This window comes from Doryrhamphus excisus, chromosome 2, assembly GCF_030265055.1.
Source record: "Doryrhamphus excisus isolate RoL2022-K1 chromosome 2, RoL_Dexc_1.0, whole genome shotgun sequence".
Classification (NCBI taxonomy): Eukaryota; Metazoa; Chordata; class Actinopteri; order Syngnathiformes; family Syngnathidae; genus Doryrhamphus; species Doryrhamphus excisus.
The window spans coordinates 30,597,190-30,621,597 of NC_080467.1; the positions used below are offsets into that span (position 1 = coordinate 30,597,190).

The window sequence follows — 24,408 nt, forward strand, 5'->3', positions numbered from 1 at the left end:
TGTTGTCCTCTCCATGATTAACCCTCGGTTGCCCCGCCCTCTTCCCCGCCTCTTTTCCCTTGGCCCCTCCCCCAGCCCCTCTTTGATGCAGCCTATCTGACGATGTACAACATCTGCTTCACCTCCATGCCCATCCTGGCGTACAGCCTGTTGGAGCAGCACATCTGCATGGAGGCCCTGCTGAGCAACGCCCCCCTCTACAGGTAACCGCCCCGCCTCGGCCAATGGGAAGCCAGCATCGACACGCGGAAGCAACATGCGGACCGTTTGTCTTGTTCAGAGAGATCCACAAGAACGCCATGCTGCGATGGAGACCCTTCCTGTACTGGACCTTGCTGGGAGTCTTCCACGGCTTGGTCTTCTTCTTTGGTGTGCAGTGCCTCTTCAGGAACTCTGCCCTGCAGGATGACGGACAGGTTGGCTGTCTTTCCTCTTCCCTGGCCTGGGACACACACATGTTGGAAAAACACATGGAATTAGAAGAAGCTAATGTTGGTCATCATGAAGACAGGATGTCATACCGTCTTAGAAAGAAGATTGGCATTCAGGAGAACAACCAAACATCTCAGTCTCACAGGAATATCGTTTTACTAGCAGACTAGAACATAAAAGTTCTATGTTGACGTCTGTGTGTGTTTATGTTGACGTGATGCAGGTTTATGGAAACTGGGCTTACGGCACAATCATCTTCACTGTCCTGGTCTTCACTGTCACGCTAAAGGTGAATGCCCCCCCCACCCCCCCATTGTTGTATTACAATATGTATACTGTATTATGATGGCTAATTCCCCCCCCCCAGCTTGCTCTGGACACTCGCCACTGGACATGGATCAACCACTTTGTCATATGGGGGTCTCTCGCTTTTTACATGCTCTTCAGCTTCTTCTGGGGAGGAATCATATGGTGAGTCAACGTGGGGGGGCCACGCGTGTCCGTGTTCCCCAAAGCCTCTAAACGTGTCCTCTGCTCTCCTCCCGCAGGCCCTTCCTTCGCCAGCAGCGTCTGTACTTCGTGTTTGCCACCATGCTGAGCTCCGTGTCGGCCTGGCTGGTGGTCATCCTTCTGGTGGTGCTCAGCCTGCTGCCCGAGATCCTTCTGGCCGTGTTGCACAAGCCCCGCGACCCCCTGGCTCAGCAGGTACATTCTGCTTCGATTTAGCTGGAGGTGGGAAGGATCATGACGTGACTACTAGCAGGAGAACCAGAGTATAGAGGGGGAGGCCCAGCAAGCCGTGGCCCAGCAAGGTGCACTGTATTCGGGCACAGCATTTGGTACAACTAGCATGTGAAATGTTTTCAGCTTCCTAAAGTAAACATTAGTTTCCATCAACTGGTCTTGACTCACCTTCCCTCCTAAAAGCGCTTCAGCACTTTAACACCTTTTCCTCTCTCTCTCTCTCTCTCTCTCTCTCTCTCTCTCTCTCTCTCGTCTGTGCTCTCGCTTCCTCCCTGGACCCCCACCTCCCTAAAAGATGAAGCACCGCCTTCCTTCCTCGGGGACTTCTACTATCTTCATGCTGTCGCAGACCGCTAGCACGCACAGCTTCTCATGGACTGACTGAGGTCTTTCTTTCCTTCTTTGTTAGCCCTTGTTCTTTCTCCCATGTATCCCCTTCCTGCTCTTTCCCCCTCTCCTTTCCTTTCCCACCCGCCACGGCTAGTACCTTATGCATGGGGGGGGGGCAGCATCCACGAACTCTACATGAGGCTCAAGAAGTCAAAGCCCCTTCTGCCTGCGGTGGGGGGGTGGGGGGGCAGGTAGCCACAGGGCCAGCCTGATGAGAATATGAGTAGTAGCATCACACTGAAGGCCTTAGCGGGACGTCCTCCTTGTTAGTGCTGCTCGTCAGCGACCGTCATCACATGGGGGGGGCTTAGTTACGTCTATGGTTCTTCTTCCAGAAGAAGCCGTTTGAGTCGAGTGTGGGGGGGCTCCCTTCTCCCGGGTCGTCAGCCAGGCCCCTGCTCATGAGAAGCTTCTCAGACGAGGCCAGTACTGTGGTCTAAACAAGGTACCAGGCCGCCTCCAGGCCGTAGGCCCGGCTAGCTAATAGCTACCCCACCATGCTGGATCCTAACTCCTAGACTAGAGGGCACCCGGGTCAACCCCCCGCCCCCGCCCCAGTGTGTTGTTTTGTGTCTTTGCAAGCGGATATTGGTTGGCTGAAGAGATGCCCTTTTCCGTCCGTCCAATGATGGACTTTGACCCAAAATGGGGGGGACTGTCTCGTACGTTGTGGTGCTCCTTATCCCGTACGTTGTGGTGCTCCTTATCTCGTACGTTGTGGTGCTCCTTATCCCGTACGTTGTGGTGCTCCTTATCTCGTACGTTGTGGTGCTCCTTATCCCGTACGTTGTGGTGCTCCTTTCAGCCCCCCTTTAGACGCCTGCAGCCGCTATGACGCTCCGCATGTGCCTTGCTAAATCAGTGCTGTGATGCTGGTGAATGTTGTCATGTGTGCACGTTTCCCCCGTGACCTTTAACCCCAGACAGAATGCTGCCGTAATGCATTGAATAGAGGGGCACATTTCTTTCTTGCATGAGTTTCTTCTGTGGAGTTCAACATCTTGGAGGTGCCTTGCTATAATAACCAGGACGCGTGCTATTGGCTAGCCTGCTTGTTTACAGAGTAGAGACACAACTATATTAACAGCCAGGCGGGTGTACTTCCTGTCACTGATGTGGGTACACCAGGGGGCCCGTATCCAGGGAGACCTGGGAGTCTTGGGGGTGTTTTTGGTCTCCAGTGGATCCCAGCACTTGGTGGGGGTTGCCTTGCAGGACCACCAGCCAATGGAAATGTCTATTTTTCCATTCTATTTTAGCCCCCCTGCTAGCTCTAACTGACATCGTCACACATTTTGGATCAATATTTGCTATAAGAGAAAAAATCAAATGATGAAAAAGCTCTGTTGGCGTCGCTGCCTTCCTCCCATCCGCTCATTCCCACCAATCAGGAGCCTTTCCTGACGTCTTCTCCCTCCGCCAGGATGCAGACGTGGTGACCGTCTCCTACATGCAGCTCTTGGCACGCCACTGAAGAGCAGGAAACACTCACGGCGACCGCGGCGGCGGCGGCCACATTCAGGGTTCCATGCCAGTCAGGTCAGACGTGCCTGATCGTCACGGAGGAGGCCGAGCAGCTGCTCCGACTCCGGCTTTTTTCCCCCGTCCCAATGACGCTCCTTCCTCACGGCCCACGCATGCCTGCACAGCCGTGCCCCGCATTGTTCCATTTTTCCATATCTACTCAGATGACGGACATGTACTCTATGTCTTTTACACAGCTGCCTTCTATCAAGCTACCGTCCACTCGCGCTGCATGAGGAGAACGTAGTTCTTACAGGAAAGGTCCACTCTTATGGGGGAACTCTGACCATCGTCCACAGTCCTCTTCTCTTTTCCGTGCCTCCTAAAGACACACTTTTTACCTCTTTGTATACCTTTAGAAGGCACAGAAAAGAGAAATGTGTCTTCATGTCTGACATCAGGATTGTGGAAGATGGACAACATTCCAAAACAAAGTGCACTGTTCCTTTAAGACACCGTGCCAGTCCAAGGTCTGTTAAATCGTTCTATATGTGTTTCCATTTTTGAAAGTTAACATTCAGTCTGATTTGTGTGAGAACCAAACACAAAGCTTGTGATAGCCACTTCCCCCTTGTGGGCCAAAAACGAGCTCCCAACTAACTGTGTTGCTTGTCGGTTTTCCAAACCAAATGTCACTGTGCTCAGTGGAGCGTCGGAGCATCCCTGGTTTCATCTTATGGTTTATGTCATGGATGTTAAGTACAAATACGTGTGTCAACGAGACACCGATGTTTGTGTGGATATTTTCACCTGTGGCCACTTTACCTGTGATCTCGTCAGAATGTATTGGCAGCTTTACTCACAGCGCCGGTCAAAGGTTTGGAGACGTTCCCTCATTCAATAGCACCACAACGTGTCCCTAAACTTTTGACTTGGCGCCGGCCATATGTCATTTAAGTTGGAGTACCTGGAGATGTGATCCGTCATCACGACAGACTTCAAACCCTGTACTGTGTATTTGACGGGGTGGGTAAGCTGCGGCCCCCGGACCTTGCATGGCACATGAGAGCCTTTCATCTGGCCCACCATGCAATTCCAAACCAAACCAGACCTCAGGAGTTCTTTGATAGTCCAACATAGTCAACACGGCACCAGTCAAACGTTTGATACGCCTTCTCGCTCGCTAGCATGAACATGTCTCCAAACTTGGGACCGGTCTATGGTCTATTGCTAAAGATTAGTTAGCCGTATTTTCATATAAGAGTATTTGGTCTGGCCCGTTGCTGCGGCTCGTTCTACGACGTTCCTGTGAGAATAAACGCTTGGAGCACTCCTGCACTAATGATGAAGCTAAAGCACCAAGGCAAAAGGTGCACAATACCACATACACACCATGCACTAAAGGGTATCCGTGGATCCTCTTATTATTATTATTATTATTATTATTTAGCTGAAGATGCGTGTCATATCCTATCATACGAGGCCCACTGAGGCGCTTCCTGTGTTGCTTTACATACATTCCATTCAATCATGAAAGACGCCTACATGGTGGACACGTTTATGTTGGCTGGTGGTCTTCACCCGCCCAAGAAAGGATGTGACCTCCAGACGCCATGGTTCTCCAGCCTTTAAGCGGCATCAGAGATGCTTCCTGGAGTCAACTTCACAGAGTGGATTGTATTTCTAACCTTTTCCAGTCACTTTTTCTATGTACCAAAAAGCAGAAGGGTTCTTGTCCCGGTTCCTCTTTGGGACACGCTACCGTCTCAAGACCCTTTTTTTGACTCGCCAGCCTCTCAGCTGAATGTACTGAAATTCTATTTCTATTTAAAGTTTCTGTAATAATAAAAAGCATTTTCAAGAAAGTGAGATCTTAGCTGCTGTGTTTTTGTGGATGCGTTCACACGTGTCATCAAAGTGGTTTAGTTCTGGATCTCTGCTGCCGTTGCTCTGCTAGAGCTTCCCAACCCTGGTGTGCACCAACAAGCCGAGACCCGAGCTGCTGGACCTCCGTCTGCTTGCTCCAGTTCACTTGCCTGAATGACAAAAAAGCATCGGATGCTCGTGATGTGGTACCTGTTGGTGAGTACTGATGAAGTATCATTACCTCATATCGGCCTGGTAATCATCGTGCACCCTTACTTTGATACTTGGGTCATTCCAGGAATAAAAGTTTTCATTTAGAGTGAGCTTCTTCGATTGAATGATTTGATGAAGTTATGGAACAGTTTTCTTTTGGGTAAAGTACTTTGTTTACCTTGTGTAGGAAATGTGCTGTACTTGCCTTCATTCCTAAAGTACTTCTTACAGGGGACCTAGGATGCTTTCCATTCCTATAACTGTAGTTAGAATGTAGTACTCTGGTGTAAGACCATTATAACTGTAGTTAGAATGTAGTATTCTGGTGTAAGACCATTATAACAGTAGTTAGAATGTAGTATTCTGGTGTAAGACCATTATAACTGTAGTTAGAATGTAGTATTCTGGTGTAAGACCATTATAACTGTAGTTAGAATGTAGTACTCTGGTGTAAGACCATTATAACTGTAGTTAGAATGTAGTATTCTGGTGTAAGACCATTATAACAGTAGTTAGAATGTAGTACTCTGGTGTAAGACCATTATAACTGTAGTTAGAATGTAGTACTCTGGTGTTAGACCATTATAACTGTAGTTGGAATGTAGTACTCTGGTGTTAGACCATTATAACTGTAGTTAGAATGTAGTACTCTGGTGTAAGACCATTATAACTGTAGTTGGAATGTAGTACTCTGGTGTAAGACCATTATAACTGTAGTTAGAATGTAGTATTCTGGTGTAAGACCATTATAACTGTAGTTGGAATGTAGTATTCTGGTGTAAGACCATTATAACTGTAGTTGGAATGTAGTATTCTGGTGTAAGACCATTATAACTGTAGTTGGAATGTAGTATTCTGGTGTAAGACCATTATAACTGTAGTTGGAATGTAGTATTCTGGTGTAAGACCATTATAACTGTAGTTGGAATGTAGTATTCTGGTGTAAGACCATTATAACTGTAGTTGGAATGTAGTATTCTGGTGTAAGACCATTATAACTGTAGTTGGAATGTAGTATTCTGGTGTAAGACCATTATAATTGTAGTTGGAATGTAGTATTCTGGTGTAAGACCATTATAACTGTAGTTGGAATGTAGTATTCTGGTGTAAGACCATTATAACTGTAGTTGGAATGTAGTATTCTGGTGTAAGACCATTATAACTGTAGTTAGAATGTAGTATTCTGGTGTAAGACCATTATAACTGTAGTTAGAATGTAGTATTCTGGTGTAAGACCATTATAACTGTAGTTAGAATGTAGTATTCTGGTGTAAGACCATTATAACTGTAGTTAGAATGTAGTATTCTGGTGTAAGACCATTATAACTGTAGTTAGAATGTAGTATTCTGGTGTTAGACCATTATAACTGTAGTTAGAATGTAGTATTCTGGCGTTAGACCATTATAACTGTAGTTAGAATGTAGTATTCTGGTGTAAGACCATTATAACTGTAGTTAGAATGTAGTATTCTGGTGTAAGACCATTATAACTGTAGTTAGAATGTAGTACTCTGGCGTTAGACCATTATAACTGTAGTTAGAATGTAGTATTCTGGTGTAAGACCATTATAACTGTAGTTAGAATGTAGTATTCTGGCGTTAGACCATTATAACTGTAGTTAGAATGTAGTATTCTGGCGTTAGACCATTATAACTGTAGTTAGAATGTAGTATTCTGGTGTAAGACCATTATAACTGTAGTTAGAATGTAGTATTCTGGTGTAAGACCATTATAACTGTAGTTAGAATGTAGTATTCTGGCGTTAGACCATTATAACTGTAGTTAGAATGTAGTATTCTGGCGTTAGACCATTATAACTGTAGTTAGAATGTAGTACTCTGGCAGTAGACCATTATAACTAGTTAGAATGTAGTCTAGTGTTACTGTAGTTATAATGTAGTATTCATAACTGTAACATAACTGTAGTAACAGCTAGCTCTACGAAAGCAACCATAACGGAGTGACGCCCGTTTTAGAATCTTTGTAAACAAAGCAGAATCTAAAAATGCCAAACGTGTAGTGTACATTCTGTGTGTACATTCTTCCTTCCGTCCCAAGTACAAGTGTGTGCATATCTTCAATGTGTGTGTGTGTGTGTGTGTGTGTGTGTGTGTGTGTGTGTGTGTGTGTACCTGGAGCGCTAAGCAGATGCTGTGCCGTAATGAGATGGCAAGGCGGGCTAAGCTGGATCAAGCGTGCTGCCCTCGTCTAGGACTCCTTCGGCGGACAGGAAGTGCACACAGTGCTGATCCATCATCTTTCAGGCCGGCCGCCCGGAGCTGGGGGGGGGGGAGAAAAGGCTCTGTGTTGGTACGTGCACAATGACAGCCTTTCACACGCTTACAATGTGATTGTGTATGGTGGGCCGTGCTGGATGGCCGAGGGTGTGTTTGACTTTCATGTGCTCTCTTTCATTTTAGGCGACTGTGTAGCTCCCTTGAGGCTGTCAAACATGGAGGCATGAGTTACAGGGAGAAGTTGGGAGGGGAACTGGCTCGGCGTCAGGACTTTTCAGTGCAGAGCTGACGCACTAAAGCCCAGAGCGAGAGAGAGAGAGAGAGAGAGAGAGAGAGAGAAGTCAGGACGGCAGCAACAGCTCAGCAGCCAGCAGTGGTCAGACCGATTTTGTTGTGTGAGTGTTGGGACAGGAAAAGAACCAGTTCATTTCCTGTTTCTACTGTGTGTGTGTGACACTGCATGCAGCCCAAGGTCAACAAGTTCCGGCATCCCGGGTGGATGCGATCCCCCACTGCACCGTGTAGAAGCGCGGGGAGGATGTGAGGCCTCGGATTACCCTGCTGTCTGCTTGCGGTCCGGCTGCAGCAGAGGGGGAATGGGCCCGGCGTCGCTGCAGGAGGAGTCCAGGTCCCAGAGCGAGGAGGAAGAGATGGAGAGCTGCCTCCTGCGGGCCGGCTCCCGGCTGGAGAGCACACTGCAGCGTGAGTACACCAAACGTTTGATATCCACGTCACACATAGAAGAACGCAGGCCCCTTCTCACCCTCATTTTCCACAAGGATCATTCATGTTCCATTCCAGGGATGGTGTTTCCCATGTTTCCCATTCACGCCGTCTCAGATGGTCTCATGGTTTTCCTTGCTAATTGCTCTGCCTGATGTGCAGTCCTGCTTTGGATGTTGTGTTGACGATTCTCCTCGTGTCGCTAAAAGTGAGAATACCAAGGATGTAAATCTCTTTGTGGTACACAATTCCATGCCGGCTAAGACAGCATTCAAAAAACACAACTGGATATTTGATACAGTCTACAAAAGATTCCATTACTTTTCCATTACTTATGAAAATTAATGACTTATTAAATAACTACATTGAATTATATGTAAATGGATAACAACTTTAGAAATACAGGCCATTATTTAATTTTAAAAATAATATACAGTTACAAATCCCACCGTTTTTGCAAGCAACGACTTTTTCAACTGTCCTTGAATGCACCATCTAAGTTCTCCCAGGCGAGACACATAAGACTACTGTATTTTACTTTTAGCCATTTTAGCCTTTTACTTTCACCTCATACTTGCTCCCAAAAGCTGATATAAGTGGGAAAGCATGAAGGCGAGATGTGACGATGTATGAGGAGTATACATTTGGAGTATACATGTGAGAACGGAACAATTTTATGAGCAGAACCGACATTATCCAACATGGCGTCGGTTAGCAGCTGACATTAGCTATGAATGCTAACGCCGGCTAACAACAGCATAATAGTCAATATTGGACGAATAACTGGAATGAAAGGCAGCGCTATTACTAACATAAAAATAAAATGTATTAGTCATATACAAACCCACCTGAAACATCAAATAATAAACAATGTGTCAGCATCGGCGTCTGGAATGAGTGACAGTGTTGATTGCATCAGATGCTACTTCCGGAGAGTTCGGGCTGTCTCAGGTGCCCTCACTTATCGCGGCTGCCACCTGGTGACCAAAATCAGTATTGCAACTGCGTAACGGGCGCCATGTTTATGTTGGTGGGACGCACCTCTCCCAAAAACAAAGACCAGGCTAGTACTGGTGAATTTCGCTATGGTGGCTTTAATTTGACGCTGTTCCCGTCTTAGTTTGACATATTACATCATAAATAATAGCAATGAGATGGCTAAAGTGTACTATGTGTTGCTGATGTATGGAAACTCTGAGCAGCTAGCACGCCGCTAACGCTAGTAAGGGCAACTATCCTTTTCTACTGATCATATTTTCTGGTTCTGGTTCTGTAGACCCTGACTAGAGTATTATTGTGTTCAGGCAGCAGTTTTGATACCAGTCCTGTACTGATGCTGATATTTGTTGTAGTATTATTAAATATTGCTGAATCAGCATGTGTTTGTGTACCGAATAGAAAAATCTAAAGATTGTTTTTAAAAGACAACAAAGGGGCAATTAGTGGAAGGGAACTGTAATGTGTGAGTTTTTCCTGGAGAATTCCCCCCCACCAGGAGGCTAATCGGATTACCGTGGCAGGCTTGGCTTATTGTTTAATTAATGGCCCTTTGCCTTTCCTGCCTGAGATGCTGGATTGGAGCTGCTGGCGTACCAAAACACACCACAGCAGAGTAGCTTTTGTTACGATGCTGGACATCTTCTCCAGGGGGTGGGGGGGTTGTTAGCTTGTGTTATGTAATCCCTGGAACGGCATCCCGTGTATGCAAACCCAATATGTCTTATCACTTACGTCACTTACGTCTCGTATACTCACAAGGTCGGTTCACCGCATTTGCAGCTGCTCAGGTTGCACATGATTGACGGGTGACGGGTTGAAAGGAGGTGCACCTTTCTTGACATGCACCGTCACGACGTCTGGTTCCCTCATTTAGATGGATGCTTGCTATTTGCATGTGTTTAATTGGCAATATGTGAGTACACCTGGATTACCCAATATGGCATTATCAACAGAGAAAATAGACAAATTACTGACACCTAGTGGCCAATGGAGAATACTACATTCACTATTTCAGTGCTTCTTCTGCCTTGGACTTTAGTTTATTCAGTTATAAAGTGTATCATGTCGCCATCAGTATGATTAAGATTAAGATTAAGATATGCCTTTATTCGTCCCTCAGTGGGGAAATTTGTATATGCCTGGAAATACTTCATTTAGGCCAAGAAGGAGAAGTTGGCCAAAGTATGCGGGCTGTAGTACTACCAGTAGGCCCTGTTCAACCACAAAGCAGCTATCGTTTATGTGTTTTACTACCAATGTAGTACTGTATGGAGTACATGCCTTTTTTCTGTTTTACTACCAATGTAGTACTGTATGGAGTACATGTGTGTACTAGACAGCTTAGACAGTACTAGTGTTGCCTGTGGTTTTGGCACACGATCTTGACCCAGAAATGAGGCAGTGTGGGATTCATGCACGGATTGTATGCTTTGTGGGGATTACACACGTTAGCATTTTGGGTTTTAAGAAAAATAAAGGTCTTTGGCACGTGTGTGTGTGTGTGTGTGTGTGTGTGTGTGAGAGAGAGAGAATGTCGAAGGTCCACACGCTCCTTTCCTCCCTTCATGCCAACACACACACCCAGCACACATTAGTTGAGGGATTAGTTGGGATTTGTACGCGTGACAAACCAGCTTGTTTTCACCAACATTCCTCTACTTCACATGATTCCATTTCACCTTAGTACACCACACTACACCATCACTACATTAACACTACACCCCACCAACACTACTACACTATACAACACCATACTACACTACAGTACACCAAACCGGCATGGACAGTCAGGTTGGGGTCACGTTGGTATCAGGTTGGTGTCACGTATGGTGCTTATGTAGTCCTGGCATGGACGGTCAGGTTGGTGTCAGGTTGGTGCGTGAAGTAAGACAAGGTAACATTAGCCCCCCCCCTCCCCGTGGCCTGGCTCTGTTACACACCTGAAATATTCATCTGGTCGCCATGGAGCTCATTACATGTTCCTTGGAAGACATGGTAGACTTGATGATGTTGATCATGATGATTATTATTATATAGATTAGATATGGTATTGGCATGATGATGATGATTATTATATAGATTAGATATGGTATTGGCATCATGATGATGATTATTATATAGATTATATATGGCCTTCCCTGCTGAGACTGCTGCCCCCATGATTGACAGCTCTGTTGACCATTGTCTTGCAGAGGTAACGGTTCCTATGAGCATGAAGGAGGTTGGAGGCTACATCGAGAAGCAGGTAGCATACCTGTCAGGTGAGCGCTTAGAACTGATGTACCGTACGTTTCTACCTGAAGTCCACCCGAGCGACAGCGTGTATTTGTTTCTTTGAGCAGGTGGGCGTGGTGAAGACTCCAGCGTCATCATCACGCTCCCAGAATGCTCAGCTTTCCGGGACATACCAGAGGAGGCCTTGGCCAAAGTCTTCACGTACCTCACGCTCATCCCGCGGTGCGTGCGCTCACGTCACCGTCACCGCACTGCACCAAACGCTTGTCTTTGCTTTCTCGTCACGGCCTGGCCCCGCCCTGCCCGGCCTGGCCTGACCCCGCCCGGCCGGCCGGACACTGACTCAGATGTTCCCGCTGACGCCAGCCATAGCACCAATACTCCAGGGAATTCTCACATGGCACTGCAGTCTCTCCACTCGCTTCCCCTGCCCGCCAACACCCCCCTTTTACATGTTTTTGTTGTGTTAGCATATTCTAGCCACTTGAAATTACAATGCTAACTTCTTTTTACGCTTTTGTAAAACAAGACAAGTTACCCACCATTCCACTTAATACTTATATTGTGTGTCCATTAACAGTGCTTCACTTATTTTTACACTTGTACATGGAAACATATTTTGGTTGATGATGGTGACAGTTTGACCCTGGAACAGACAAGCTATGATTCACTGTTGGAAAACCTTCCATAGACGAGTGGCAACAGGTTCCTAGCAACAAGCTAGCCAGTCACATTTCCACTTCTTCTTAACATCACTTGCTAGTTCCCGGGTTGCTGCCCCAAAGAACCTTCCATGACGACCGCCACACTAGCAGAGAAAGGACAGGGAGATGCGGAGCGGCTCTCTATGTTAGCGCTCCTCTGGTCTTACTTTGCTCCTAACAACCACGTCATCCACAGAAGCAGGCAACCAGGAGTCAAGTTCATCCTCATTCTGGACCGCAGGATGGACACGTGGGCGTCCATCAAGACTGCACTTGCCAGGATAGCAGTGAGTTGCTCATGTTTTATGGTTTATGTTTACAGTGGAACCTTGGTTAGCATCCGCCCCCGGTTAGCATGTTTTTCAGTTGAAAATGTCTCGGTTTGGGTGCATTCTCTGCTTAGCGACAGGTTATTAATATTAACATTAATATTAATATTAGAACATTAATATTAACTAATTAATCCTAATATTAATATTCTAACATTAATATGAATGTTCTAATAGTAATATTAATATGAATTATAATGTTATGTCGGTTAAATATTAATGTTAATATTAATATTAGAATATTCATGTTCTAATATTAATATTAGTATTAATATTAATATTAGAACATTAATATTAGAACAGGATGGATGGATAATACAAATATATTTAAGTACAATATATCTATAATTTGTACAATATTGTTATTTTAAAAGTAAAGAAAGCAAAACTTAAAAACGAATATCATTTTGTGGGCCAGATGAAATGATACGATGGTCTGAATCTGGCCCCCGGGCCTTGAGTTTGACACCCATGCTTGGAGCATTCGGGGCACAGCCCCTAGGAGGCGCCACACGTGATGAACAGCGGTTTACCTTGGGTACCTGCACAGCCAGGATGAGAGTCATCTCCTGAACGACTCACCGACTCAGCCTGACGTGCAGTAGCTGACTCATGAACTCATTGGCATGCAAGCAACAACCCCAAAAGAGTGGGGGTGCGGGGCTCTGCAGAGAGGGAGGATGAGGATGCAGGCTGGAGCGTGTGTGATGTGTGAGCGAGGATGCTGATGCTGATGCTGGTGCTGATGCTGATGCTGGTGCTGATGCTGGTGCTGATGCTGATGCAGCCGTGCGGGGCTGGATGCATCTTGTTGTCATCCCATCATGGATGAAAGATGCTGGCCAGGAGGACTTGCAAAGATCCAAAGGAGCCCGGTAATGAGCAGCGGATGTTGTATCACTCGGGGGGGGGGGAGTTTGGCTGAAGTTTTAGGGTGGGAATGCTGCAGTGTGTGTGTGTGTGTGTGTGTGTGTGTGTGTGTGTGTGTGTGTGTGTGTGTGTGTGTGTGTGTGCAGCCTGCTTTTGCTTAGTCATGCAAGCGTCTTCCTGTGCGGGGAAAGTGAGCGTGGTCGTGCATGCTGGTCCGTCTCCGCTTACATGCACGCTCCTGACTGACACGCATGACGTCGCTAGGTGGAGGGCGTGTGGGGTCAAATGAATGTCATCACGGGCGTCGTGCTGCAACTTTGTGTAGTGTCCTGGTATTTACCTTGTCCTAGCTGGACGGGGGCCAGTTCACCCAGAAGGTCCACACGGCTGCCAGCACGCATTCATCATCACGTCTTCTTCAAAGTCAGGATGACTTTCTATTCCATACCTTCACGTTTTTACCTCACCACATGGCCGACACAAGCACATGAACATCAAGTCAACCACGAGATAAATGTGGATGCTCCTCCAAAACCTTCTCCATGAGGAACACTCTGCTCTTTTATGACCTCCAGCATGAAACACAAAGCTCCCTGACAGGAGGACTCTGCTGGTTAGAAGGATCTCCTGCATCAAGGCCAGTCAAAGATCCTCTATATGATAGGAGTGCACTGCTGGTTTTAAGGATCTCCTGCATAAGGGCAATTCAGAGATCCTCTATATGACAGGAGGACTTTACTGGTTATAAAGATCTACTGCATCCGGGCAAGTCAAAGATCCTTTATATGACAGGAGTACACTGTTGGTTTTAAGGATCTACTGCATCCGGGCAAGTCAAAGATCCTCTATATGACAGGAGTGCACTGCTGGTTTTAAGGATCTCCTGCATAAGGGCAATTCAGAGATCCTCTATATGACAGGAGGACTTTACTGGTTATAAAGATCTACTGCATCCGGGCAAGTCAAAGATCCTTTATATGACAGGAGTACACTGTTGGTTTTAAGGATCTACTGCATCCGGGCAAGTCAAAGATCCTTTATATGACAGGAGTACACTGCTGGTTTTAAGGATCTGCTGCATAAAGGCACGTCAAAGATCCTTTATGTGACAGGATCACTGATCTGCAAATCAAAGATCCTCTATATAAGTGAAGTCATGCACTGGTGGAAGGAGCGAGTCCACAAACAGCCAAGTGATGAAAGTGAATCCTACTTTGTTGTTGCAATGCAGGCCTCCTTTCCCGGGAACCTCCACCTGGTCCTGGTGCTCCGCCCCACCAGCTTCTTCCACCGCACCGTCACCGACATCGGCTTCCGCTTCGGCCAGGAGGACTTCATGCTGAAGATGCCGGTAAGATGAGCTCTCTTAGTAAAAAGCAAAGTGCTGAACATCTCAGCAGGACGCGTGATGAAAAGTAGACGTGTGAGCGTCCAGGTGGTGATGCTGAGCTCCGTCACGGACCTGCTGAAGTACATCGACGAGAACCAGCTGACGTCTGAGTTCGGGGGCACTCTGGACTACTGTCACAGCGACTGGATCCTTCTGAGAACGGTAAGAGGAGCAGAGCCATCTGCACCATCCAATCTGATCCCAGACCAGACCTGGGACTGGTCAAGATGCACCATGGCTTCTCATACCAGGCCTGCCTCCCCAGACCAGTACTCAAACCTGGGTCTCCTAGCTGTGAGGCCCAGCTATTGTTAATCATGGGATGTGTGGGTATGATGTAATGATGCCCTCATATGGCCTGAGGCCTGATCTTCGTGGAGAACCCTAACGAGGTTTTAACCCTAACGAGGTATTTTTGCCATCGCAGGCGATTGAAAGTTTTGCCGTCACGGTGAAGGACATGGCACACATGCTGCAGGCCTTCGGCACCGAACTGGCCGAGAGGGAAGCGCCCGCTGAGGGCGCCGCCATCGAGCGTCTCCTGGAGGCTCACGAAGACAAATACAGGAAGCTGAAGGTGCGTCAAGAATGCTTCATTTCCTGTCGTTGATGATGCGGAACGCCGTCTCTCTGTGGCAGGAGGCCATTAGATCTTTGTCCAAAGAGGGTCAGCACCTTCTCTCCAGCCTGGAGACAACCGGGGGGGACAGCGGTGACTCTCAGTGGGACGTCAAGCTGGACTGGGAGACGGTACATCGGTGAGATCTCTCATCAGGTTGGTCGTCTCATCGAAGAAGACGACTTCAGTGGTTTGTCCTCTTCAGGCTCCTCAACCATCTGAGGGACATGGAGTCGGCCTTCGATGGCTTCTTCGACAAGCACCAGCTGAAACTGCATCAGCACCTGCAGCTCCTCACGTATGACAAAAGCGTCCAAGAGGTGAGCGGAGCGTCCGTACGTGGTTGGTGTTCAACATGCTTCAGATGCCTGCTATGGTCTTGTTTGTCATCAGATGGAGTCGTGTCTGCAGCGTCTGTCGTCTCAGGAGGGCGAGCTGTCCATACGTGTGGACACCATGGCTCAAGCCGAGCAGGCCCTCCAGCAGCTGGACGCTCTGGAATCCTTTGCACAGGTCTGTCACGGGGCAATCGGACTGTTGGTTCTTGTACAAACCGTCCACACGCGTCTACAAACGCAACCACTTGGTCCACAGCGCGTCTCCCGCCTTCTCATTTTGCTCTGTTTGTCAAATACCGTGGCACCTTGGTTAGCATCATTCATCCCTTCCAGAAGGGCCGACTCAAACCAAAACGGACTCTAACCAAGTTTTCCCATAGAAACGAATGTTAATCCAATTTGTCAATTCCAGACACCCAAAAACACAAAAAAATGACAAATGAATGGACCACAGAACATTTAACATCACTTTTATTATCACTTTTACACAAACATTATTATTATTATTGTTATTGTTATTGTTATTGTTATTGTTATTGTTATTGTTATTATTATTATTATTATTATTATTATTATTATTATTATTATTATTATTATTATTATTATTATTATTATTATTATTATTATTATTATTATATTATTATTATTATTATTATTAGCCGGCGAATGCAAACCAAGGCAACATTTGAGCAAAAGACGCGCTAACCAAGGTCACGCTGTGTAGCAGCACCAATACTTCTCAGCTCCAGCAGGTGGTGCTAATGGATGAATTGATGGGCCTACAGTAATTAATATACTGTACAATCTGCTATTATTATACTGTCTATTTTATGAACATAATGTATTTAATCACTAGAGTTTAGTTGATTATTTGATCTGAGTGATTATGTCGGATGTATTTATGATATTGTACTATGCATGTTGTGTATTATTGTTGCATATCAGTTTATGTACTCACATTATGTTTTCACATTCATTCATCCATTTTGTATACGGCTTAATTTGTCCTTGCTGGGGTCAAAGGTGAGCTGGAGTCTATCCCAGATGACTTTTTGGACTAGCGGAGGGAACTTCCTGTCAACATTGACACCCGCGTACACTATAATGGGCCATCGCTTCCGGTCAAACGATGATGGCGTAGAATTGGCCGACCTCCGCTGAGTACGTCTATGCCTCGGTCTCAACAGGAAGTGACATCACGAGCACAGCTGGCGATCCTCCAGGGCCACCAGCTGTCAGCGAGTCACCACTACGCCACCGTTCTCATCATGCAGCGCTGCAACGAGCTGCGCCATCACTGCGAATCCGTCGGCGCCGCTCTGGCGACCAAACGCTGTGGTCTCCTGCAAACGCACCGACTGCTGCTCTCTCTGGACCAGGTAGGACCAGGACGTCCACGGGGACCCGTGCTGGTCTTCATGGCGCTCTCTTCGCCCGCCTCAGGCCCAGACCTGGTGTGACGATGGGGCGTACATGCTGGCCAATCAGCTGGTGGAGAGGTTCCAATCCAAGGAGGGGGCTCAGGCTGCTTTGAAGGCCATCGAGAGCTTCCTGGAAGGGGCGCCAGCTTTGATGGCATCGGGGGCGGACATTCTTGCACTGGAGTATGAGGCCGTCATCACCCCTCAGCTGCAGGTCCACAACATTTAGCCACAGTAGAAGATACAGAACATCCAGACCCTCATCCTCACATGTTCTTCACATGTCAGGTAAAGATAGAGAAGACCTTTGAGAAGCATGCAACCGTGCTGCAGATGATCCGGACCAGACAGGCCAGTCTCAGGAAGCTGGCTGATAAACACCGACCCGTGCAGCTGGTGGCCCCCCGTGCTGAGAACCCGCCTCGCTCTAAATCGCCCATCTTCTCGCCCAAGCACGGTAAGGTGGATGCATTGAAAAATGGCTTCTCTGATCATGTTCATGAAGGTGGCCCATGGCGTGCGATCACGCCCCCGAGTGGCCAAGGAGGGCGGTGCCGTATGGGTCTGGGATAGCCCGGCAGTTTCCTGAATCAACTTTTATCATCTGCCTTTTCCAGCGGATGGCTTGAAATTCACCTTTGACCTCCCGCTTCCCGGGAAGAGGATGTCCCGTAAAGGTCCCAACACCCGCACGGTGAGAACGACACAGGCTGGTCTTTGCAGCACCGGGAGATGATCCACAGACTGTACGGTATTCCCGTGTGTTCAGATCCAGGTCATTCACGACTACCAGGAGAGCCGAAGCTGTGTGACGTACGGCGTGGAAGGCGAGGACAGCCCTGATGTCCTCAAGCGGTGAGGAGGAGGAGGACGAGGAGACGCGCCTCCCGTCCATCTCCCGTCTCTGGAACTAACATCTGCGTGTGTTCCAGGCATGTGATGAGGGAGCTCATCGAGACGGAGAGGATCTACGTGGAAGAGCTGCTGTCGGTTCTTCTGGTGAAGACAGACCTTCTCATCTCCAGTCAGCATGTGACGTGGTCCAGCTAGCTGACTGTGGTGTGATTGGTTTGCAGGGCTACAAGGCCGAGATGGACAACCCGCTTCTGTCGGGTCTCCTGCCGTCCGCCCTGCGCAGCAAGAGAGGGGTCCTCTTTGGAAACATGTCAGATATCTACAACTTCCACAGCAGGCATGTCCTTCAAGGCTGCATGGAGCTGCAGGAACCCAGCATAGAAACCTCCAACATTTGTCTTTTTGTCTTTTGGGGTGTGTAGGGTGTTTCTCCAGGACCTGGAGGGATGCCTGGAGACTCCTGAAGGAGTGGGCATCTGCTTCCTAGCAAGGGTGAGGATGCAGTTTGCTTGGAATGAGTGTGACGGAAGTAAAGACCTGCTGATGTTTGAGGGATTCTATCTGCTTGGTGCGTCAGCAGAAGGAGAACTTCCAAATGTACGAATGCTACTGTCAGAATAAACCACGCTCGGACGCTCTGTGGCGACAGTTCTCCGACCTGGCCTTCTTCCAGGTCATATCTCCTGCCCGTCTTTGATCAGCTGTTCCTCGGCTGTTCGAGTCAAATGACGCATGGTTCTTCTCTGTGAAGGAGTGTCAGAAGAAGCTGGGACACAAACTGGGGCTGGACTCGTACCTGCTGAAACCCGTGCAGCGCCTCACCAAATACCAACTGCTGCTGAAGGTAAGCAGGTCAAGGTCGACGCCAAGGTCACAGCATCCACCGTGGTTGTGCTCGTAGGAGCTGCTGAAGCACAGCACAGACGGCGAGGCGTCCTCTGAGCTGCAGGGGGCGCTAACAGCCATGCTGGACCTGCTCAAGTCCGTCAACGACTCCATGCATCAGATAGCCATCACGGGATACGAGGTGAGGCGGCTAAAAGGTGTTCCGGGCGTTCCGGGCGTTCCGGGCTTCCAGAGAAGTAGCACCCAGGCGCTCTCGCATGCAGGGGGACATTTGCGAGCTGGGCCGCATGCTGATGCAAGGCTCCTTCAGCGTGTGGATCAGCCACAAGAGGGGTCCCACTCGCGTCAAGGAGCTGGCCCGCTTCAAGCCCATGCAGAGGCACCTCTTCCTCTACGAGACGGTGCTGCTCTTCTGCAAGCGGAGGGAGGAGCACGGAGACGCCGGCGAGAAGACGCCCTCGTATGGCTTCAAGCACTGCATCAAGGTCATTGTGGCGGGACTTGTTGATGGATGAAAGTACCACGTTCATCATGGTGTCCCGCCTCTCCGTGCAGATGACTGCTGTGGGCATCACGGAGAACGTCAAAGGAGACCCGAGGAAGTTTGAGATCTGGTACAGCGGCAGGGAGGAGGTCTACGTGGTTCAGGTAATCAGATGCTGTCCTCGTTTCCGCCCAAGTCCTAGTCCAGATAGAAGCAGTCCTCAACAGAAGCAGGCCACCTTTTAGAGCGTGGCGGTCTCAAAGCAGAAGGTCCAGCATCTTGTATGACATAAACGTAAATTCAGAACGTAGGTTCTGGTGCACGTGGTCTGGATGCAGCGAGGCTGTGAAAACCTGTATTGGTAGAAGGTAGGAGGTGCAGAGGAAGACCAGGAGGACGTTTACGGATGTAGTGAAGGAGGACACGAGAGAGACTGGGTTGCTGTGGGACCCCTTAAGGGAAAACCCCAACAAGGAAGAAGACGGAGCAGTCCAGTCGGGAATTGTTAGGCCAGGACATGACCCAAACATCAGGGAATGGTTGAGAAGGTGCATTGTTTGTGTTCTTCTGCCAGGCTCCCAGCGTGGAGGTGAAGACGTCCTGGCTCAGCGAGCTCCGACGGATCCTGACCAACCAGCAGAGGTTACTTCGAGGTCAGTGGTGGACTTGCTAACGGGTTGGTGTGTCACGTGACCCAACAGCTCATGCTCTCAATGTCCTCCTTCCAGATGAGGCCCACCAAAACGGACAACTGGTGGAGCGCCTGCAGATGTCCCCGCCCCCTGGCGCCAGGTCAGTGTCCGTGTTTGCTTGGCGTGCACACGCCTCCAAGTAGCGTCGCGTCACACGCCGCGTGACCGTGACGCCACATAGATGGAGTCCAGTGCGGGCGCCAGGGGGCCTCTGTCAAACTGTCTCTGGTTGCCACCCCCGTCCCTTCACCCACCCCCCTCCCTGCAGGGGCATGCGGCCATCCGGAGGGGGTCAGAGGGGCTGCCTTCCGGGGCTGGTCTCGGCGTCATCTGACGTGTTTATGTGCCTGCGGTCCCGAAGCCCCCGTCCCCGAAGCCCCCGGCAACGGCCACCTTGTGTGCGCCCCCGCCACCACCGCCACTGACCCGCCTTAAAGCTCGGTGGTAAACGCAGCCAGCCCGTAACGACCTTCCTCATGTGCTGCATGCCGCCATGCGTCCAGCAGCCATCTTGGACTCCATGCTTCCTCCTTCCTTTGTCATGAGCTGCTGAGTCATGGCAAAATCTGCTGAGTCATGATGGCATGCCGCCATGTACATGATGGCGGTCCGCGTCTCTGGACCGCCATCACGCTGCCGTCACGCCGTCGCCTGTCTGAGTGCAGCATCAAGCTTCATCTTTGGTGACGCCCTCTTCTTCTTCTCCTCCTCGCCAGTCTTGCCAGTCAGCAGCAGAGGGCGTCGTTGAGCTCGGAGGACGCCGAGTCAGGGAGGACCAGCCCAGACGGACGGCACCCCCCCCCAAAACCACAGCTGAACCGCAGGAGTGCGTATGGAGTACATGGCTTTCCTCATGACACCCCCCCCCCCCCCCCCCCCCCCCCCCCCCCCCATCCCCAAAAACCACATCTGTCCAAGCTGAGACTGTTCACCAACAGGTTGGCCCGGAGCTCAGCCCCCAGTGAGCAGCAGCGAGGGTCTGGGGGAGACCAGCGGCATCCGGGACCACCAGTCTGGTGCACAACTGGTCAAACTGGTGAGCCCCCACAGGCAGTGGAGCCTTTTTGGTTATTTTCATCTTTTTCCATTTTGGTTCTTCTTAAATTCTATTTTGTGTAACGGGGGCCAATAATAAAATAGTTGTGGACCACAAATGGCCCCTGGCTCGCACTTTGGACCTTGCTAATGCAATGTGTGTGTGTGTGTGTGTGTGTGTGTGTGTGTGTGTGTGTGTGTGTGTGTGTCAGTCTGCAGGCAGATATCGGGCGGTGGCCGACTGCCACGAGAGCGGCCCGGCCAGCGTGGCCATCAGAAGCGGGGACATCATCCAGCTGATGAGTGAAGACCCCCGAGGTGGATGGTAGGTCTCCCAGCATGTCAACACTTTTACTTTTACTTTTACTTTCACCTTCCTGATCCAAGTAGGGACGTCCCAAAGTAGTATGGTCTGATATCAGCAGAGAAGATGTTTCCCATCTTCTACATATGGTCTTTAACATTCTTCAGTCCTTACCATGGTGAGAAGATCAAAGTGAAGCTCATTCAACTGGAGGGAAGAATATGGATCATCATATGAATATGAATATCATCATCATGGGAACATGCTAAATAGGAACAAGAGTAGGGGGTGCTGGGGGGCAGTAGGGGGTACTCTGGGCAGTAGGGGATACTAGGGGGCAGTAGGGGTACAAGGGGTCAGTGGAGGGTACTAGGTAGTAGGAGCCACTAGATTACGAGGGGTCAGTGGGGGGTACTGGGGCGGTAGGGGGCACTAGTGGGCAGTATGGGGTACTAGGGGGCAGTATAGATTACGAGGGGTCAGTGGGGGGTACTGGGGCGGTAGGGGGCACTAGTGGGCAGTATGGGGTACTAGGGGGCAGTGGGGGTACTCGGTACTAAGGGGCAGGATGGGGTACTCAGGCGCAGTAGGGGGTACTCGGATGCAGTAGGGGCAGTAGGGGGTACACGCCTTCAAGTCAAAGTGAAGGACGAGGAGTGTGAAGAGGGAGGGAGGGGGCCACTGGTATTGGGGTTATGAGTGATCCAGCATGTCTGGTTAGCAGCTTCCATTTTCCCAAAATAAGTCCCCCCCCACCCCGCTCCACCCCCCCAGGCTGGTGAAGAACATGAGTCTGCACCAGGACGGCTGGGTTGCGTCTGCCAGCCTCCAAGTGTCCATAAGAGGGATCCCCAGATCAGGCTCGTCCAGACTTGGGGGTAAAAAGGAGATGAACCATCACCATCATCTTCCTCTTCCTCCCTCATCTTCTCTCTTCTGCTTGTTTTGGACCCCCTTGCAGACACGGGGAGGGAAAGGAAGCTGAGTTCTCCTTAGGGAGGAACCCCAGCCAGAGGGGGCGCCAGTGAGCCTGTTCGGGACCCGTGTGTGGATTCCTCACCCCACTGGTCTTTTACCTCCACGCTAACTTTTGAAAAAGGACACGGAGCACAAAGACGGTTTGGGAATGCCGTGTCTTCCTGGCTGCATGTTTTGGTGAACCTTCTCCATCAGGTGTGGGGGTGTCCTCACTGCAGGACTGGGATTACGGCCCAAACGGAGCTTTTCAACAATATCTGACCTCTATACCTCCAACTTACATCCCACTTCCTTCCCTTCTGGGCACACAAAGACAATCCAAAAACAACCTGGCATCAGGTCTCAGCCCAAACCAAAATACTGGACTTTTTCTACCGGAAGTACTGGCATCACTCTGTGATGTGGTTGCAGTACTGGCCGGAGCCACTAGAGGGCGTACTTGATGATGTGCTGTGACATCCTTCTTCTTGACAGCATTCCCTTGCTTCGTTTCCAAGGGAATTTCACTTCCTACTTCTTTGGAATAACTCTCATTTCCTCATGTGCTCTTCCTTACGTGCCAACATGTGCTTTTCATGGGGGGGGGGGGGTCATCTCATACGTAGGTACTTCACAGTATTTCTCAGCTTGTATGAATGTTTTAGAGCAGTACCTTGACTGCATCTTCCTTTTTGTGTACTTTTACTTTATGATGCATTACAAAGATTTGCCTTTGTTTGCTCATGGGCATATTCTCAGAATAAAATGATTTCATAAATGAAAATATGAAGAATGTACATTTAGCACTGCTGCATCTTGAGGAGGTTCCAAGCAGAGGCAGAAGATGCCAAATAAGAAACGGGAATGAGAGAAAAAGTCCTTTCTGGAAAAGCAACATTCCAGTGGAATGAATGCCACATTGTGTTGGGTCAACCAGGTTGGTTGTGTTCGCCAGATCAGGTGATGGTTAGAAAACCAGGTCCTCAGACTGGTTGTCCATCTTGACTAGAAGCTTTCTGGTCCAAGCGGCCGTGTTTCTTTTGTGGGACACACGGACATGTACGGGAGCGTGAGTGTCTTCTGCAGTGAAAGGTCCCAAGGTCCGGTGACCGTGAAGAGCTGACGGCCGGGCCAATAGAAGATACGTTTGTGTGGTCTGGCAGCTGCAAATCTCCCACAGTTCAGCACCAACAACACGGAAGCGGTGACGGGCTGCTAAGACGTGCTAATGCTGCAAGGCTGTAACGTAGCGTGGTGGGGGCAACCCCCGCAATCCCTTCCAGGACCAGCATTGGGCATCTATATTAAGACTGGGTCTAAAACAACACCGGCTTAAGCGTAAGGGGCTTAAGGGACTATTTGGAAGCCTGCACACAGGCACCACCAGCCAAGGCAAATGCTAGCAAAACAGCAGGCTAGATGGTATTTAAAGATACACGTACCCCCCCCCCCCCCCCCCATCCATTTATCTATTCATTTTAGCACACAAAAACGGTTCTTGGAAGAAACTGATTTAGGCAAGAGACGTTTTTTGTCTCACTGTGGACGTGACGTCTGTTTGGTAACGCCTCGTGTGCTAAGGCGTGAAAATCCAGCGTCCTAATGAATCAGACCAATCAATCAATCCTTAGCGCTCGGCTGGAGTGTGAAGATCCTTCAGCGATCCAAAGGCAGATGGACCTCAGGAAGCCTTGTCCCAAATAAGCCAAAGGATGCTGGGGAGGATCGCAGGTGATGAAATGTGGGTCCTGACCCCGAGGCCGGGCTAAGACGTACACATAGTCAACATACGCTTTAGTGGGTACAAGCATCAATACAAGACAAGTACCACTTATACTACCTACATATACTACAACACAATACCTGACAAGTATTCATGAAACTATGCTTTTTATGGCTTCTTCATAGGGACTCATGGCTTCAATATTTACATATGGAAGACTGCTTCTGATTACCTGACTGATCATAAATAAATGCTCCAATCAGGTGAGATTACCTGTACTGTGCAGGTGAGTAAATCAAGTGCTCCTTCTTGATGTGTTTTAAATGATGGCTTATCTGAGGTATTGATAATGTAAGCAGACTTATCAGTATGATTTCATAATTTCCTCATATTGGTCCTATAATTAACATGCACCCCTATTAATAGTATCTCAATTCGGGGGGGCATGACAGAGAACCACTGCATTAAAGTATTCATACTGCCAGGATACCAGTACTTCCATAATAACCATAGGCCACCATACCAGTACTTCCATAA

General features: G+C 48.8%; 2 protein-coding genes and 1 long non-coding RNA gene across 9 annotated transcripts in view; 2 read left to right on the top strand and 1 right to left on the bottom strand.

Annotated features, from left to right (window-relative positions):
* atp11c (ATPase phospholipid transporting 11C) overlaps nt 1–4,895 on the top strand; it is a 31,807-nt gene extending 26,912 nt beyond the window's left edge. For 4 of the 5 annotated variants that reach the window (XM_058055328.1, XM_058055348.1, XM_058055311.1 and 1 more), the window contains exons 24-30: nt 76–203; nt 281–416; nt 656–721; nt 800–903; nt 981–1,137; nt 1,472–1,562; nt 2,990–4,895. In XM_058055328.1, coding sequence (XP_057911311.1) covers nt 76–203; nt 281–416; nt 656–721; nt 800–903; nt 981–1,137; nt 1,472–1,561 — 681 coding nt within the window. In that variant the 3' untranslated portion in view covers nt 1,562; nt 2,990–4,895. The remainder of the gene's footprint in view (nt 1–75; nt 204–280; nt 417–655; nt 722–799; nt 904–980; nt 1,138–1,471; nt 1,563–2,989) is intronic. The other variant, XM_058055339.1, reaches the window with a different exon arrangement.
* LOC131106477 (uncharacterized) lies at nt 82–9,012 on the bottom strand. Of its 2 annotated transcripts, XR_009120086.1 has the most exons (6): nt 8,919–9,012; nt 8,111–8,272; nt 7,905–8,030; nt 7,455–7,640; nt 7,243–7,389; nt 82–5,066 (listed from the first exon to the last, which is right to left on the bottom strand). It is a non-coding gene; the product is annotated as an uncharacterized LOC131106477 (long non-coding RNA). The 2 variants fall into 2 exon arrangements; XR_009120087.1 differs by lacking the exon at nt 7,455–7,640.
* mcf2a (MCF.2 cell line derived transforming sequence a) lies at nt 7,280–24,050 on the top strand. 2 transcript variants are annotated; one of them, XM_058055558.1, is made up of 31 exons: nt 7,280–7,420; nt 7,531–8,049; nt 11,262–11,330; nt 11,412–11,526; nt 12,205–12,295; nt 14,439–14,558; nt 14,643–14,759; nt 15,025–15,174; nt 15,237–15,355; nt 15,422–15,536; nt 15,610–15,729; nt 16,742–16,933; nt 16,998–17,189; nt 17,264–17,432; nt 17,593–17,669; nt 17,745–17,830; nt 17,908–17,974; nt 18,052–18,167; nt 18,253–18,322; nt 18,411–18,503; nt 18,582–18,674; nt 18,732–18,857; nt 18,940–19,161; nt 19,232–19,324; nt 19,735–19,813; nt 19,889–19,952; nt 20,569–20,678; nt 20,791–20,888; nt 21,100–21,212; nt 21,966–22,069; nt 22,153–24,050. In XM_058055558.1, exons 2-31 carry the CDS (start codon nt 7,944–7,946, stop codon nt 22,185–22,187), a joined length of 3,321 nt encoding a protein of 1,106 aa, XP_057911541.1. In that variant the 5' UTR covers nt 7,280–7,420; nt 7,531–7,943; the 3' UTR covers nt 22,188–24,050. The 2 variants fall into 2 exon arrangements, with proteins under 2 accessions (XP_057911541.1, XP_057911548.1); XM_058055565.1 differs by lacking the exons at nt 7,280–7,420; nt 7,531–8,049; nt 11,262–11,330; nt 11,412–11,526; nt 12,205–12,295 and adding an exon at nt 12,652–13,212.
* Nucleotides 24,051–24,408: the final 358 nt, after the last annotated feature.

What these genes read in the sequence shown, in the direction of transcription:
- mcf2a (XM_058055558.1), top strand. Translation starts at nt 7,944, where the DNA reads ATGGGCCCGGCGTCGCTGCAGGAGGAGTCCAGGTCCCAGAGCGAGGAG. An exon ending in GCAGGTAGCATACCTGTCAG is followed by an intron (nt 11,331 to 11,411) that starts GTGAGCGCTTAG and finishes TTCTTTGAGCAG; the next exon opens with GTGGGCGTGGTGAAGACTCC. An exon ending in AGGCTCGTCCAGACTTGGGG is followed by an intron (nt 22,070 to 22,152) that starts GTAAAAAGGAGA and finishes ACCCCCTTGCAG; the next exon opens with ACACGGGGAGGGAAAGGAAG.